The sequence below is a fragment of the Notothenia coriiceps genome, unplaced genomic scaffold, assembly GCF_000735185.1.
Source record: "Notothenia coriiceps isolate Sejong01 unplaced genomic scaffold, NC01 NC01_scaffold00007774, whole genome shotgun sequence".
NCBI classification, from domain to species: domain Eukaryota; kingdom Metazoa; phylum Chordata; class Actinopteri; order Perciformes; family Nototheniidae; genus Notothenia; species Notothenia coriiceps.
The window spans coordinates 18,966-37,940 of NW_011340475.1; the positions used below are offsets into that span (position 1 = coordinate 18,966).

At 40.8% G+C, this 18,975-nt stretch overlaps 1 protein-coding gene across 1 annotated transcript in view; it reads right to left on the reverse strand.

The window, feature by feature from the left end:
• The window catches only part of fam120b (family with sequence similarity 120 member B), a 16,559-nt gene extending 6,878 nt beyond the window's left edge, over window positions 1–9,681 (reverse strand). Inside the window, exons 1-10 of the mRNA XM_010769791.1 lie at window positions 9,607–9,681; window positions 9,159–9,290; window positions 8,201–8,391; window positions 7,736–7,869; window positions 7,484–7,606; window positions 6,979–7,170; window positions 6,571–6,895; window positions 5,084–5,240; window positions 4,616–4,788; window positions 2,438–2,530 (exon numbers count right to left, since the gene is read on the reverse strand). Of these exons, the coding sequence (XP_010768093.1) occupies window positions 2,438–2,530; window positions 4,616–4,788; window positions 5,084–5,240; window positions 6,571–6,895; window positions 6,979–7,170; window positions 7,484–7,606; window positions 7,736–7,869; window positions 8,201–8,391; window positions 9,159–9,288 (1,518 nt within the window). The 5' untranslated portion in view covers window positions 9,289–9,290; window positions 9,607–9,681. The remainder of the gene's footprint in view (window positions 1–2,437; window positions 2,531–4,615; window positions 4,789–5,083; window positions 5,241–6,570; window positions 6,896–6,978; window positions 7,171–7,483; window positions 7,607–7,735; window positions 7,870–8,200; window positions 8,392–9,158; window positions 9,291–9,606) is intronic.
• Window positions 9,682–18,975: the final 9,294 nt, after the last annotated feature.

An 18,975-nucleotide genomic window follows, 5' to 3' on the forward strand; every position in this document is an offset into this window, starting at 1 on the left:
CTGTGTGTGTGTGTGTGTGTGTGTGTGTGTGTGGGTGTGTGTGTGTGTGCTTTCTGCTCTCACCTGTCCTCTGGCAGATAGCACTGATTACATGCACACACGCACGCATGCACACACACACACACACACACACTCACACTCACAGCCCTGCCTGCCACCTGCTTCCAGTCAAACACAGCTTCACCTTCTGAAAACAATGAACCACTGGACAGAGACACAAAAGCCTGAAAGAGCACACAAACACACTGCGACAAAGAGAGAGGGAGAGAAAAGAGATAAAGCGCAACGTGAAGAGGGATATAAAAAAGGGAAAGTGGTTGAGAATATAAAGAAAAAGAATATGAGAACACACAAAGACAGAGAGGGAGAGACAAAGACAGAAATGTGTGTGTGTGTCCCCAGCGGGGCGGAGTGTGCTTGGTGTAAATAGCTCCATGTGGTGAGCGTCAGCCAGGACAGACAGGCGACTGTCGCCAGCACACTCTCTAGGTCTAGGTCACACACACACACACACACACACACACACACACACACACACACACACACACACACACACACACACACACACACACACACACACACACACACACACACACACACACACACACACACACACACACACACACAGTCCCGTGGGGAGGAATGTTGCAACAAACCCAACATATCCCCAAAACTACCCACAACCCCCTTCCCACACACACACACACACACACACACACACACACACACACACACACACACACACACACACACACACACACACACACACACACACAAATGGTGCAGCTAATTTTCACTCAGAAGACGCACTCATGCACACACACTATTTACATTTTAATTAAAATAAACTTGTTATTGGGGTGTGTAGTGAAGAAACAAGGGACAGGTCTGATGTGATGCGCTGAAGGGAGTAAGCCACTGTGTACACACAAACATCAAATAGCAATGCGTGTGTGTTGAACCACCTCAGAGTGCATATGTGAGCATACTCATGTGTTGAATGTGTGTGTGTAGGTAATCCATACACTAGTTACTCAGTTAACCCCCATGCTGCAACTCTGAACTTCTCCCAGACTGCATATTCAAATCAACGCCCAGCCCTAATTATTGTGTCGAAAACAGTCGAGCACCAAAAATACAAATTACTAGACATAAGTATGGTAATTAAGCAGTAAAAATAAATGGCGCTACAACAGGGCAGCAAACAGCACAGCCGTTTTCCCAGAGAATGGAAAAGCACAGCTGACTCTCTGATCCTCGAGTCTGTGAGAGTTCACGAGTGGAGACCAAAGTAACCATGAAGCATCGCTGATTCAGGGACTTTCTGTCCAGATGGAGACTGCAACTATTGAGTATAGGTATTATCGAATGAATGATCAACTATGAATTACTCCTATGATTTAAAGGACTATTAAGCCTTAGTTAATGGAGCACAACGTTTAAATAACTCCCAAACATATTCAAATAAAGTTGGAGGAGAAAAATAAGCCAATCCTCACATTTAGGAAACAGGAAAAGGAAAGAGTTAAGTGTTTCTACTTTATACATAACTAAATTAATTGTCAAAATTATTTCTAAATCATTTTCGGTCAATTTCTGTCCAATCACGTCGTTCTGAATATCAGTTCTTCATCATTGAGCAGCAGATTGCTGCTCTGATCAATCAGATTGTAATGACCTACACATGTCTGCAGCTAGTTGCACTTTCTTTATAAATTAAAGACACCAGCAATCCAAGCTGTTCACGATTTTTGTCTCATGGTGCAACTTTACCTACGGCTGGGACAGTGATGTCGTATTGAGCTTTCAGGATGTCTTTGCATAAATATGTGTATTTGTTGATGTTTTATTTTATTCCCAAATAATATATTCATTGATGAAAACTAGACAAATGTATGTGTTTTTTAAAAGATTTTCATTGCCATAACTAAACTGTAGCTAATGTGCTAATGACAATAAAGCCTTGAAACGTGGACTGTATTTATATAGCACCTCCAATCTTTACGACTACTCAAAGCGTTTTGACATATACAAGTCAGTATTCACACAAATGCAAGGTGCCAGCTACTCGATGACACTTCACAGTCGCCCAAAATTAAACAGAAAATTACCATTAGCAATACAAACATACTGCAAATGAAGGAGAATTGTTTTGGGTTATTTGTTTGTTTATTTATTTGTTTGTTTTTCTTGGGGCACAATCAGCAGCTTATTTATGTTTTGTCCCCATTTTCTCCTCACTTTCTATAACTGGAAACACTTTCTCCACTGTGTTTGTCACAAAAAGGCCTTGTTTACAGTCAATTGCAGGGCACATTGTCTTTGTGCGGCAGGAAACTCAACAACTTGAGGGTGCATCGGGACGAAGCCAGTGAGTAAAAATCTGATCTGTTCTGAAGAAAAAAAAAGTATTGAAGAATGTGTGTTTATTACTAACCTTGATATGTTGAAGCTCCTTCGGGGATTTAAGTTTCAGACACACAGCCTGACTCAGGTAAGCATCACAGTCCTCCTGAGACAACGTTTGTATCTGAAAACACACACCACACATACATACATAAACACAAACACACCCGCACAGTGGACAATATGTGGTTAGTCAATTCAAACACATCCAGTGTGTGTTCTGTGTGGCTCAGTTTGTTTGGTCTGCTGTCTGTGCAACATTTCAACAGAGAAAGGAACAATGCTGGATGCAGAAACAAGGCTGCCCAGTTGTGTGTACAAAACAAACAAACCCTGCAGCTATTTAAATTGAAGAGTGACGAGGGAATGTGAATGCAGCAGCGATCAGACAACAACAGCTACTGTTGTCTGTCGGCCTGACCACCCATCCAACGGCAGCCTGACAAGATGCTCTTCTGTCTGTCTGATGGTCCTTCATCCATTTAAATGATTGGCTTCAAGTGTCCATCTAAATCTGTCTAAAAGGCTGCCTGTTAATGTAAGTGTTTGTAAGCACTTTGTTCAAATCTGTATAAAAAAATTGCTTCTGGGTAGAATTTGGTTAACATTTAGCTGGTTTGTAAAAATATCACAGGTTGTATGTTTGATTCTGGTCACTGTTCATGTGTTTTTGAGTTCATTTTTTACTGTAAAAACAATGTGGTTGGTTCTAGGAACTGAGCAACAGGATTTTATTGCGATTTGTAATAAAACACTATTTTTTTAAATTGTGAATATTCTCACCTGTGACTTGAAAAAGGTAATAATGGCAACATATTTTGACAAGGAAAAAAAATGCATAGATTTAAAATAGACGATATCTCTGGATCTGCTGCATCAATTTTGATTTACAAAATATGTACTTTCTACCTTCAATCCGACGATGTCATTGGAATGCAATGATTGATTACAGTTCCTTGAAACTAAACTAAAGTATTGTATATTTCTTATACACAAAGATGTTTCAATCAAAGCACTTTGAAAACACTGATTATTTTCTGTGGAGATACATTTTTTGTCGTTTTGTTTTGTAGTTTGATAAATGAATCTACAGTGTAATTTGTGTTTAGATTCTGCAAAATGACGCATGCACCTTTATCCAGGTGTTGTGCTCCCGTGATTTCTTGTGTGTTAAAGCTCAATCAGATGACGTATATGCAGTATGTACAAAGCAAAAACACAAATCTCTGCTTCTTTAACAAACTTTGAAAAGTTATCTCTGTGCTAGACAACAAGGCATTACAACAGAATTACAAACCGGACACATTACAATGTAAAACCAAAATAAGGACCCGATTGTAATAGGGTGAATAAGGTATTGGCTCTTAAGATATTCAAAGCTCCTGGGTGGTTATCAGAGCCGGTGTTGACGCAAAAGCCGGAGTTACAAAGACCAGTGTCTGCGGCTAAACTGGGCCCTGCGTGATAGTGGCTACCATTAAGCCAAACAACAGAGAACAGACTGTCAACAAGTGATGTTTAACTCCAAATCACAAGTTGACAAAGGGTGGAATATTTACTGTATATACTGCTGTAGTAAATCCCAGATCAAAAGCTGACTTGTGTGTTTAATTGTCACCAAATACATTAGTCTTTACATACATCACCAGGTGTAGCTTTACTGCCCATACACTGCCATTATCTGGACTGAAATGCCTCAGTAGAAACTGATGCCTCCTCATTGAGCATTTTAACATCTTCACTGAAGGCTAGGCCAAACATGCAGCCTGACCAATGAAAACCAGAACAGCCACATCAATCTCAGTGAAGTATCCATGACTAATAATGTGTTCATGTGTTTTAGCAATTAGAACACCCACCATGAAGAAAACCACGTATGTATTTTCAATTAAAATAACATAAAACGTAATGACATTTTCCATTCATTGTTTCTATAGACATACATTCTGACACATGTATATGATTCTTGAGGTATGGGAGTAATAAGTCCCATAATTAAATAATTGGAACGCTTGTTCAAATCTTGAGTGGGCTTTTCAGTTTCCCTTTTTGGACTAAATGTAGACAAAGTATTTCCACATTTTCCTGTTAAATTCATCTTACTCAAATAATCCCTCCTCTGCATGTATTTGAGCTAGGCTATTGATCTCTGTTTATTTCCTTCCTTATCCTAAAAACTATCAAAGAAAAAGGAAAGAGTTGGTGATACCTGGAGGGCTATGTAGGTGACGAGGCAGAGAGCAGCCAGGAGAGAGTCTTCAACAGCTCCATATAACTCTGAAAGCTCCTGGCAGTCAAACATCGAAAGGAAGGACTTCAGGCGGAGAGACGAAACCTCAGGACCGTTACCGAACCATAACAAGTCCAGAACGGGCTGATTATCTACACATTCAAACAGAGAAAAACATGCTGTCTTTGTGTTGGAAAACACTCCAGGAAATGAGGCAAATGCTTTTAATGTATTAAGCACAACCAGGCGAAGCTTCTCACAGCCTTTCCGACACTCGTTGATGCCGAGGAATAATTTAATTATAGAGGAAATTATCATTCCAAGGAAGCATTAAAAAAAGTTAAAAACCCTCATGTCCTCATCCTCTTAGTAATCATCACCTGGCGTTACTAGATGGAAATCAGATTGTGTATGTGAGGTATGTGAGGAAAACAGCAGGTACAGTACATTGGAGGCTGATTGGAACGGGATGGACCATGTCAGGCTCCTTCAGAGCGTTTCCAGCGTAGACGAACCATTCCCTGATGGCTGGAAGGTCGACCCTGCTGCCTGAAAACACAGAGTCAGAGTTAGGGTCAGCCAGTTTCACACACGCACTGCAACCCTGACATTATTTATACTTTACCCGGAGGAGCTGCATGTGAAAATGTTAATGTTCGAATCATTCCTGCTTGATATCAAACATACTTTTACCTGGGGTATAGCTGCGATGTCATTAAACTGATACTGTGGTAACAAGTTGATGCCACACTTTTGAAAACCTGACCTTATTCGTGCCCACTGGTACGGTAAGAGCTTAAGACTAACAGTGTCACTTCCTCCTGTGGTGGATATAAAATGTGTTTGAGATGCAGTAAAATCACTATCAACTCTTCCAGGTGACACACCCTTTTCCCACCTGATAATGCTACATTGTAAACATCAAATCTGTGTAGAAATTGGCAGGAGGAGGGCTAAAGAGGTCATTTATGAACAAGGGATGATCCGGCAATGTAACCTTGGTGTTATGTGCTCCATGTCAGGCCTCCTGCCGCTCTCCCCAGGCGTCACACCTGGCCTAAACCNACTGGAAGAAAGATTTGAAAGTAGGAAAAAATGTTGCACACTACTTATGCTCCATATGCATATCTCTTTAAAGATCCCATGACATGCTTTTATGGTTATTACCCATCCCCTTGTGTGTTTCTGCATGTAAACGGTCTGCAAAGTCACAAATCCTCAAAGTATACCCTGTAGCGAGTAAAACTCTTAACACAGAAAAGACCTGTCTATGCTGCCCCAGAACACCTCGTTGGAGATTTTTCTTGTTCAATTTTTTTCTTCCTGAGTATAGTGACGTAATGATACCCAGGTCCAAATGGAACAATCCGCGGAGCGCCTCACACTCACACATTTTCTCAGCCGCGGCTCCGCGGATCTCCGCACACAGCCAGACTGTGAGTGTGTGTGTGTGCTCAGACTGAGTTCCGCGGTGTCTCGCAGACCCCACGCAGCAACCAGGAAACAACACCAGTAGTCCAGCTCACACTGTCCGCTCCTCGAGCATCAAAGGACGGAGCAGCGAGCCCCGCCAACATGGCACCCAGACCCCACGCAGCATTCTCATCTGTTTGTCATTACTGGTGTCATTTTCTGGTTTCTAACGCCATTGTAACACATAAACACTGATGTCCCGCTGTAACGGTGGTGGACTCATCAGAACAGGGTGGGCGAGCTGACCAATCAGAGCACAGTGGGCTCATAGGGAGGGGGAGGGGGGGGGCAGGAGCTCCAACAAGCCGTTTAGGAAAGAGTGAATACACATACTTTACAGAGATGCTGTATGAGGAACCAATGTGAGTTTGGAAAATTTCACAATTTAAATCTATTCTAGTAGACCTCAACAATGGAAATATGATCAGTAGAAATGGCCATGTCATGGGACCTTTAAGTCAGAGGAGGTTTTGGCTCTCAGATCTTCTCCGTTGATGAGTTAAAGGAGGTACAGGACATACCTTTAATATTTCTGAACTAACATGTTTCTCAAAGGCAGAGGAAGGTGCAGAGATGTCACCGAGCTGAATAGCTTCCTCTCCAGGTAGTAAATAAGAGCGGACGCCTCTCTTCAGTAGCTCTCTGTGAGGAGCTGACAGATTCAGAGTCTGAGGGATGAGCCCAGTCTCTTGCTCCTCTCTGCCCCACACAGAGCTCACAAGGTGGGATACAGCCATAACCATCTGCCCCTGGGGAGCACCAGAGTGTGCTGTGGGGTTGTCTATCCTAAGAAACAAAAACATTGATTAAAAGCAACTTTTAAAGATGAATTCAACTAAGAGCAACCCTCAAAGTAAAACCCAAGTCACCTGTATGTTGCCATGGCGTTGTTCCTGATGTGCAGCATCTTATCCTCTGACACCACGTCGTTACCTAGGAGACAGGCCAGCAGTGGTAGCTGGGCAACAGTCAGTCCGATGGTTTGGCAGAGCCTCTGTCGGTCGTACATGACCGTGGTGAGGCTGTGTATCCGCAGCTTTGCCACAGAGAAGCAGGGGGCACTTTAAAAGATACAACTTTCTCCATGAGCAATTTATATTAGAATATATAAATAAATTCCCAAAAATCAATAAATCAATTTCTTAAACTGTAAGCAGGTACTCAAATGTGAATTAGCCTGCTTTAAAAAGCTATTCTTGATTTCTTCCTATTATTTGTATTACCCATACTGCATGGAATTATCAACAGATCCTAAAAGATAGTAAAGTTCAATGAAATTCAAACTCTCTGTGCAAATGTTTTATCAGTTCATTTTAATGTTATTGAAAACAAAATGCCTTTAGGTCGATATATTTAGTCTAATATTTAACAAACCTGTCATATATGATGAAGTCGGAGTCCTGTCCCAGAATACCCATACTACCATGCTGACGAGCATAGCTGGCAATCTCATAGTCAGCCTCCCGCACTGAGCAAAACACCTCCTGACCCAGTGACCTGCGAACAGCCAAATATACATTAAGAAAAGTATAACAAGAACGATTATTGGAGAACAACTCGAAACTTATTTTCACAGTGTTTAGAGATGACTGTGATTTCATCGTAATTGGTCTTGAAAATGCTGACCTGAGAGCAAAGCGTGTGAATGTTGCCAGACCAGAAGGCAGACAAAAGAGCTCTCTACCGGGCTGCTCTCCTTGAGCTTTGATGTGACGAAACAGTTTAGAAATCTCCCCGTTCACTCTGCGTCTCCTCTTCACCTGTGGACAGAAGGAGATGTTGTTCACAGAAGGAGATGTTGTTCACAGAAGGATGATCTTAAATTGAGTAAATCACAGTCCTTCTGCAAGTTAATAGTTAAATATGAGAGCTGTTTCATACTTTGTGTCCGACATGCTATGACATTATTAAAGGGATATTTTGGATGTGATTAGATGACAATAAAGTTGAAGTTGAACTTAACATCTGCACTATAGTGCTACAGAAAACTCCGTACTATAAACTATGTAACTGAAGACAGAGAAGGCCCGGCTTGCACCATATTCAAGTTTGATTATTTGAACGGCAAAAGTTCAGAGTTTCTTTTCTCACCCACTCCCGTCTCTTCTGCTCTTCCACCACTCCGTCGAAGAAGAAGACCAGTCTGATGCCAGCTGAGCTGAAGGCCTCCACCCAGCCCTTCAGCCCATCCATGTACTCCCTCCACTGCCCCCCACACACCCAGTCTTTACACGAGTACCAGTGGCGCAGGCAGGCCATACCATCCACAACAAGTGTGGGTCCTGATAGGAGGGGAAACACAACTGTAACAAAGTGCCGGTCTGCATGCTAACCCAAATGATTGACAGAAAGACATTTGTAATTTACTGTCATTTTGAATCTTATGGTTTTATTAGATCATCAAGATTGTGTTCCTGATTGCTTCCAGCCATGCACACTGATATCCTTGGCTGTCACTGATTTACCTTTGTCTGTATTCCTGTTTGCACTACTCTACGGATTCAAGCTACCAGCTTCACTTGATGATAAGTCTACGTATGTAGCTGGGAGCAGCAGCGTTTGTATTGGTAATCAAGTAACCAACTGCCATAGCTTAAAATAAGACACTTGACTTGGTCAAAAGAAGATACATAAAATGCTTTAAACTAATGTCATACTATAAATATCTATATTATGAAAAGATGTGTATAAAATGTATTTTTGATTTGTTCAAATGTACAGCTAATTTATTGGCCCATCGCCCAGACCAGACAGATCCATGTAATAACAACAGAGTCACAGAAACACTACACAAAGATGCACAACAACTGCAACAAGATATCAAATAAAACCAACAAGGGGCAAAACAACCACAAAAACAATCAATAAGGCTGCAAAGAGACACAAAAGCTCAAACAACCACAAAGAGACACAAAACTACTAAAAACGATGACAAACAACTGCAAGGAGACACAACATTAAAACAAAGATGAACAGAACAACCAACATATACACACAACATCTGACTATGACTACATGCGCACTGATATAAACTCAACTGGTAGCCTACTGTTAGCAGTGGTCTTGCAGCCTGTCTGTCTTTTAGCAGCGTGTTGTCGGGACATTTCTCTCAGGTTCACAGACACACACGCCTCTGGGCAGCAGCGGTCCATGAAGCTCTGAAGACCTTTCACACCCATTCCTGCAGAGAAGAGACAGAAAGGGGAGTTCATTCACAACGTGTCAGGTAACCAGCAGTGTATTGAATGGCCGCTTTAATGGAAATGTGTAACATCTTGTGTATGAATTTCATGAGTGTGACTGTTTCAGTTGCACTTCGCATAAAAACACACTGTGACTCTATTCAATGAAAATAGATCTCAATGCTAACAGTTAGCTTAGCTCCTAACCTCTAAAAACTCATTCATTGCGAGGCTTCTGAGTCTGCTGTGCTTACAAACAAACTCGTATGTGAATACTTTCACCCCATATTACTGCTTCGCATAGCAGAGACTTACTTTAATATTGGTGTAAGTGAGCTGCATGTATCCGTGTTGTGCCTACTTGGTGTAAATTAAAATTACTTCCGCTATGTTACGCATTGGGTGACCTCATCACGTAGCAAAACAAAGCACACGTGCTCGGCGCACGTAGCAGCCAGAGTAAGTGTGCAGGGTTGGGTCAGATTACTCTGAAATTACTGAACTGAATAGAATACATTACATTTCTAATCACATAGGCGATCTAATCTGAATAATGTGGATTTCTTCAGGATCAAACATTGAAAATAATTCCGTTACTAGCCAACCCTGTGTGTTTGATTAATACTATTATAAAAGACTGTGTGCAGTTATCCCTGAAACACAATTTGGACAACAAACTTAAATCATCATTGTACTGGCGCAGTAATGAAAAAATAAACATCTTAATGTGGCATGAATGAGAATAGACTATAGAGGTTTTTGTGGGCTCAGTCCACCCATAATAACTCCCCAGGCTAGGATCAGAGACGGGCTAATTGCTCTCCAGGCTCTCCTGGAGAATGGGGGCTTTTTTCTGGAGTCACAAGCTATTAGGTCTACCTTCTCCACACAAAGCACCCCCGTCCCTTCTACTCTATTGTCTGAGTGGAGCAGGAATAAAGAAAGGGACATATGCTGGGTGTCAGTCCAGCTGTCAGCATCTGTCGTTCCTCAGCCAGATGCTCTGTGGACTGGGAGGACAATCCAGCCCTTCCCAGTCAACTGATCTTCAAGGAGGGAGGAGCTGCGTTGTAAACCTGCCCCCCGTTATTGCACTGGAAAGTTATGACCACTGAACTCATGAAGACCACATATGCATCTTGGTTTTAGACAGAACTTGTGCAATGTTTTGTTTTCTGTGTATAATTGATTTAACCCATATCTAACGGGGTAAGAACAACAATCTCTTTCAGAAGAGAGACCTGCAAAAGACGGCAACATAAAAAGTTAACAACTACCACAAGAAAAACTTTAAGTAATGCATAAAGTCTTTAAATGTTGGAATGCTACGCACAGTGACAGGTCCCAACCAAATCATTCAACATTGTACTTAAAAAAACTTCAAAATCCTGCATGGAGACACAATTCTTAGCTTCAAGTCTTTTTAAAGGCTTTTCCAAAGATGAGGGGAGCAGTCCGTGTTGTGATACGATGTTTGATGACAGCTTATCCAGAATGGCTTTCATACTGTTTCCAAAAACACCTGCGACTATAATGATCAAGGATCCAATTTGAGTCTATAAGGTGACATGTATACATGCTGTACATATCAACCAATGTCAAGTATTAGAAAAATCTGTTACAAAAGTCCTTCCAGCATATTTTTACAACATTACACTATTTTATTGTCGTTTACCATTGATAAAAACAGTCTTACATTGTATTTAGTTTTCCTTCTTGTATTGTGTTTATACTGTATATACTTTTAAAAGATGTATTAATCTTGTTTTACCAACTTCTAGGCCTACATTAGCTAAATGTTTATGTTTAGGGTTTTATGTTTGTTTGGCCTTGTTTTTACTATTTCTATTTTGGTGTAAATACAATGAAACAACAGAAAAATTTGATTCCAATTCCTGGTGTTGAACTCATACGTGGCCAATTCAGCAACCTGTGAATACGTTGAATAAACAGCTGCTCTACCTCTTCTTCTCTTCGCCCTTGTTCAAAACTTTTAAACTTTAAAGATCCAGGTATTTACAACATAAACAACAACCATGCAATTCAAAGTACATCAACATACAACCGTAGTGTAGTCACACAAAATAAAACTAGACGAGCAAGAGACGAACCGATGACCAAGGCTTACAACGTATACAAGCACATACTGTATAGTTGTAAATGCAGTTTGTTTGACGTTATCCTTTAAAAGTTTTCTGCTTTTTTTCTGTTCTTTCAACAGATTGAGTGCTATTTTTTTTGTATTAATTGTATCTTTCCAAATCAGCAACATAGTGTTTTTACCCACTAATAATGCTTTTTGTGATGGTTAAGTCTTAATAAGGCATACAATGTCACCCAGGACCAGGATATGACGCAGTTTTATCGAATTAAAAATAACAACTTGAAGAACTTTATACAGCATCTGAAATCCCCCATGTAGACACCTTTATTTTCTGCCAACTTGAATTACAAAAATGTCATGGATTTAGATCTGCGACGTAAACTTCTGTTCTCTGAGGTGTCTCACCACTGAAAACTGCAGTCATCAAACCACTCATTGCCTAAAAAAACTTTAGACCCCACATCAAACCACCTGCCTTAGGGTAATATTGAAAAAAACATTGGAACTAAACAACTGTTCTGTTGCCTCACAGTCACCCACACCACAGCACTGAGACTTATCATGTGAAGGTCTTTAATGACATCAACTTAAACACAGATAGTGGAAAAGTTTCAGTAGTATTACTGGAACTCAGTACTGTAGTGATAAATTGAAAATGCTGTGTGGGACTTCCTGGCACAGTAGGAAACTCTGAATGAAGGATAGGCACTACTATCTAGTATATAGGTAATTACACATCTGAGCGACAATCAGGCATACAGAGTTCCCCAAGGCTCTATTCTGGGGCCTCTTTTGTTTAAAATCTGTAAGCTTCCATTGTCTCTGATTATATATAAAACTAAGTTACCATAACAATTGAGACAACTTTCAAATTTGTATTTTTTACATTAATACATCATTGCATGTTGCATTTTACTCTCATCGAAAAAGCTTTAAAATAGTACGTTTAACCTAAACGTATGCTAATGTATGGGTTCACTCGACAACAAGTGTCTTAAAGACTGCTTTCTGAAAAGTAATCACAGCTGTCTGACAAATGTAGTGTAGTAAAAATAAAAATATTTGTTTCTGAGATGCAGTCGAGTATAAGCATAAGTACTTTGGTGAATGTACTTAGTTACACTTCAGCACTGGACACGCTTTAAATTCATGCCCCTATATGTGAACACAATAGACCAGAGGTGGAGAGGGGTTTATATAATCCTGCATCCCATTTTCAACAGTCAGTGTTTGGGTCTGTCGCCTATTCACGTTGTATCTTTTCAACTTCCTCCTCCTCCTACACTGACTCTTCCTTCTCCTCTTCCATCTCCTCCCCCCTGCTGCCTCCCCCACTCCTGACCAAAGCTTGACTCAGGAGAAACAGAGGCAGATGTTCCAGGAGCACACGACTGCCCTCAGCCCTCCCCCAACCCCTCCCATTTGTACTGGATCAGCAGTTAACCCCCGGAAAGAATTGACCATACAAGCACGCACACACACGTACAAAGAACACCGCTGCACAAATCTGTACTGGCTCAACAGTTGTCCAACTGAATGAACAACACACACACACACACACGCACACGCACACGCACACACACACCAAGTGCTGTCCAAATCCCGTCAATGTCGCTGATAGTAGCCACCTCGGGGTCAGGCCTGGTGTCAGCGTCCAGGGCCGAGGGTCTCTCTGGGCAGCTGGCCAGGCTAATCCTGCTGCTGGAGGCCACTGGTTCTCAAACTAAAGGCCAAGGACCCCCGGGGGGCCACAGGGCAGGGATCTCAGGGAGCAGGGAGTGTGCGATTTGTTCAAAATGCAGGGTTTTTTGTTTGTTTGTTGGCTTGTTTTAAGCCAACATCAAACATTACATTTCATGGTGAAGCAAGACTTTAACTGTGACAACAATGTTATGTGGGAAGATTGCTTAAAAATATTCAATTTGATGTCCCAAAAGACATAGAAAAAACAGCATATCCTCAAATTAGAGGTTTTAAAAATAAGTTTGTTTGGCAATGTTGCTTAATCAGTTACCTTAAAAGATTAAAAACACAGATTGAATGCAAGAATGGAACATGCAGATGAATGAAACACATGTCAAAGTGGGCAAAATATGTTTATGTTGAAACTATTCACAGTTACATTTAAGAGGAATGTTGAAAATACAGCCAATCTAAAAAGTAAAATGATACCTTAACACAGACTACTTAAATGTGTTTTCACTAAATGGACTTCCTATCTTTCATATTCCTGTCAGTATATCATGTCTGTACTATAACACAGGTATACTACAAGTTTGTGTCACACGTGGAGGTTAACAGGTGGTCTAAGTTGTTACATTCCTGACTGGGATGGTAGGTGTGCTGCCTCAGGTCGCTGTGGCTGTGATGGGGAGGAGAACCATGAGTTTCAAGTTTCTGATATGACTGAGATGTTGTTGCTGGGGGAGTCTTATCCATCAAGTTAACCCGACTCTCCATTTATCATTACAATAAGTGCAGGAATGATCATAATCAACACCTATCTATCTATCTATCTATCTATCTATCTATCGACCAATCCATCCACTTTGAATCCAATTAAGGTTCTCAAAATATTGGTATTAACACTATTAAAAATACACATGTGATAACAGTTTTTAAATTATCAATCAGATAATAAGTATATATATGCTTTTGCACTGTTACAGATTTTCTCTGTACCAGTTGTTTTATTTTACAAAAAAGTATTTGTTTTATAGATGGCGCATTAATATTGCTCTTCTGAATAATTTTTTCCATGAGGATTGAGTAATAAACAATCTGATTTTGTGACAGCTCTAAATGCAATGAATCAGACTAATGAAATAAAAAGCACCACAGGAATTTGAAACACTTCTGTAATTGAATATCGGTCTCCATTCAGCCGTCATCAAACCTTTTCAGTCTAGGGCACAAATTAGATATCTCAGTCAGCACCCTGTCTGATTAAAAAACAGTATTATGGTTGTGCTTGTGGGAACCTGGTCAGCGTAGACGTGGAGTTACATTTGTTCTGGCTCAAATTGAATGATCCAGAGTGAACTTTGATTTCTTTAAGTGACTGACCAGACCAAAGGCTGCCATGCTATGTGCAACGGTGTGTGTGAGTGTGGTTGTGTGTGTTTGTGTGTGTGTGTGTGAGTTTGAGTGTGAGGGTAGTCGGTGTGATGGCAATATTGTGGTGGTTCCCACGACGGCCATCCATCCATTTCTTGGCACGATCACACACACACACACACACACACACACACACACACACACACACACACACACACACACACACACACACACACACACACACACACACACACACACACACACACACACACACACACACACACACACACAGGGGTTGATCAGATGGGAGGAGTTTTTTTAAACTTTCTGCTGTTTCCTTAAGACACAATTAGAGAATCTCCTGGCATAAATTATGTTTTAGGCTAAAATGTCGCCTTGATACTGATAAATGAGGGAGGGAGGGTCACTTTCCATCTCACCATGCCTTTCAGTCACGCTTTGCTGCAGTAATCGGAAAATGTGTGCCACGTCATGGTGATGAATGACTGATAGTATATTGGCCTAATACAGAGAGGGAGAGAAAGAGCACCAGGACCTCTGAAAGTTGGGATGAGTGTAAATAAAAGGCTTCAAGAGAGGGATTTTACGCCACGCCACATAGGAGCATTGTATGCTATTGAGAAGGGGGCTGAAATCAACTGGTTAAATGAAATGAGCAGCTAGGAGCAGCGTCCTATAGCTAAACACACATACGGGTATCTGGAAAGACTGTGGCAGGCACAGATAATAGTGTTAAAGCTTAAGGTTAAAGGCCTTTCAATCAGCCTCAAGGGGTCTAAAGAGCACATATTGGACACGCAACCACGTTAGGCTTCTCATTTTTCTATACACTGACCCCAGAGGGAGTTATAGATGGGCAGGGTCATTAAACTTATGCAATGATATAAGAAAACACCAGCTCTACACACAGCAATGCATCAGCAGCACTGTGTGTGTTGACATGATGGACTGAGAATTATCCATAGGGATAAGCAGTGGTGGATCACATTTACTTTAGGGGAGACGGGGGTAGTTTGGTGCACACATGTTTTCGGGTCCCTTAGAGATCAGCCAAAGAAAGAAACATCCAAATGTTTATGATCTTCATAAGATTCATTTAGCATAATATTGATGAGAGTTTAACTGTTAACAATGAATTGTCGCGCAATCATGTGAGCTATAATGATCTATCTATATGAGCTATCACCTGTTCATTGGCAAACTTTTGGTATGGCTATACTTATCATTATAATAGTTTAGTGTTCTATGCACCAATACAAAAGTATACTTACACATGAAGCTATACATTTTTGTAAAATATATAATTATAATTATTTTTATTTTGAACGGTTAAAGTTGGGGTAGGTGAGTTTGAGAAACCGGCTCGAGATATACTTTTTGTTATATTCCATGGAATGCTCTTAACATCCCGATAGCAATGAATATCTAAAGTGCTTTGACAAACAAATCCATAAAAAAATGTCATCTGTGGAAGCTGTAGTACTGTAAAAAGCACGACCAATTATTTTAGTCGGGCCGGCTAAAATAACTGGATGGCCTACCTGCCTGTCAGCCTTCCATCTGTGCACAAACTTATCTTGTGCCCAAATGACAGGAGGGGCTCAGTAAGGAAGTGGCAGATTTTTTCCGGCTGTGTATTTTCAAATTCTAGTGCACTCGAGCTGGTTTCTCCAAAATTACCTACCCCACCTTTAATGGAAAAAGTAATTACGCATTCATATGAATGAGTTGTTAAAACAATTTTGTTACATTTTTTCAAATGGGCAAATATTGTTGTTTAAGTTCTTAGTTTACCTAAGTCAAGGATCTGACTACTTGTCCACCACTGTGAATGAATGCCTTCTTGGGGGACAGCAACAGACCTAAACATTGATGCTGTGCACAGAGAGCAGCTTCACTTAAAGTTGTTAATCAAGCCCCGTACTCAAGAGGTGGTGTATCACTCTGCAGTCATATGTTTTCTGCGGATGTCACATACAGTACCTGCTCCAACACATTAATGAAAACATCCTTCAGAAAGGAGGCCCTCTCTGGATCTCTGTTACAATGTGTTGTAAAGGGGTTGAGTTGATTGACAAGTGCAGCAGCTAACAATCAGCAACTCCCCTCTCAGCCATAGATAGATAGATAGATAGATAGATAGATGGATGGATAGATAAATACTGTTATTCAAACATATGTTATACTTACTAATTGTTATTATTATTAATGTTTAAAGAAATGCTATCAATATAGATATATTGATCATCTCAACCTTTGATATCTTAATATAGCAAAAGTGTTGTCTTTTCCTGTAATTCAAAGGTTGCATTGCAGTAAAGTAAAGTTATATAAGTCATTAAATCCCTTTTTCTGATAATTACTTGTAAAAAAAACTGTATGTAATATTTTGTTAAAACACCAATAGTCAACCATACGATATGGTAATATCTATATATCAAGATATTTTGTCAGAAATACATGGTTTTCCTTTATTTTTTCATTGCTAAGCTGTATTTTTGAAGTTTAGTTAAATTATAGTTAATTGCCATACTCCTTATTTTATAAATCATAACCTTATAAACAATTCACAAATCAGAAGAGCACAATGGATTTGGGTTTTGTTTCACTTTGATGAGAGATGGACAATATTCATGCCATACCAACATCTCCCACAGCCAGGAATAAGCTCATCACAACATCATGCCAACAAGTGCGAATTCTTCCCCACATTTTTCTGCAGATACACACTGATATTCAAATTAGACAGTGTGTCTGGAGCCAGTGTTATGTTTCCATGTTAGACTAGTATTATTACAGGGACTTATAGTCTATAATGTTTTATCCCTTGTAATTGTATGCATGGAAATGTGATATTTTGTTATCAAACATGTTGTAAGATTACTGTTTATACAACTGGCCTCTCTCTCTCTCTCTCTCTCTCTCTCTCTCTCTCTCTCTCTCTCTCTCGTTGTATTATTGTGGGAGAGCAGGTGCTGCCGTCCCAATTACCATACAGCTGAAAGCACAAAGAAAAAAACTTTACTCCCTCTATGGCTCCCCTCCTCCTCCTCCCCCTCCCCCCCTCCTTCTCCTCACAAAGTCCCTTAATGACAGCCACGCGAGTGACACACCACCAAGTTTTTTACTGCCTCCACCTAACAGCATGATGTAGTCTAAGAAAATCCAGAGGCATGCGGTCAAAAGAGTGGAGGTGTGTTGGCCTGCAGCCAGTGTGTGCGTAATTTCGTGCGTCTTTACGCATGATTTCAAACGTTTAACCTCCTTAAAACTACATAAAAATAGCTGATATTAAATCCATTTACATTTCTAAAAATATAATTTAGGAGTATAAATACAGACAATGTTAATTTTGGTCATCACGATGTAGAGTCGAAGTTATGGGTGAACTGTAAATGAGTCCAAACTTCTTGGCATGCAGTTATATGACAATCCAATTATTTAAGATAAACAACAAGCATTTAACGATCTGCCATTTTTTTTAATTTCTCATTTAATTAGTAGATCAGACCAGCATTTAAGCATTAACACATTATGTAAGATGACATAATACATCACTTACAGCCGGACTTGACAAGGTGTATTGTAGGACAAACAACTAAGACAAAAAAGATAAGGTATTAGGAATAAATCGACTTGTTTTGGGGGTGTGAAAATGTGAAAACCACGGCAGGGGTAACACCATAGGAATGTGGCGGAGCAGATGGTCGTTGTAACGCAGTTGGGGCGGCAGGCTGCCGGCTGGCCATGCAGGGAAACAGGCCAGCCAAGGCTCCACCAGCATAACCCCAAATATGAGATGCCACCGTCTCACTGCCTGTGTATAAATCACTTGATGCTGAGATGTGGAGGATTTCGTGCAGAGGTTAAAGAATTTGTCGGAATGTAAATGGGCCATGTTGTGGAGGAGGGAGGCATCAGGGGAAGCAAGGGGTTGTTGCACATTTAACAGCTCACTAGCCATTTGGTCTGTCCCTTTGAGAGAAAGAGAGGAGGGGGTGGTGGGGGGCGGGTTTAGAAAAAGTTGTGTGCACCCCTTCTCCCCCCCCTCTTCTTTCTTTGTGATGGCCCCGGGGCGGACTTGTGGTGGTGGTGGAGGGAGGGGAAGAAGAGGAGCCGAGGGGCTCATTTGCATCTTATTACCCTTCGCCCGCTGGCCCGGTATAAAACCCTGTGCAGGGCAGGAGACCCATCAGACACACGCACTGTTATCCGAGAGAGCGCCACAGAGACACGGATATTTAGCATCAGCATATCATTATCAATCAAGTGGGAAAATAAACAAGGCCGTCGAGATATTCATTCTACAGCGATTGACTGGAATTATATTTTCATCGAGGATTTCATTCACGCTTCTCCAAGGGGATCCTTCCGCTGAGGATTACTTTACACTGTAAAACTTTTTTTTTTTCTCGCTCTGTCAAAAACTCGTGCCTCGTATGGACTAATAGAGGGGCAGAAGACAGACGCACCACAGAAAAAGTTTCACTTCATCCTCCCTC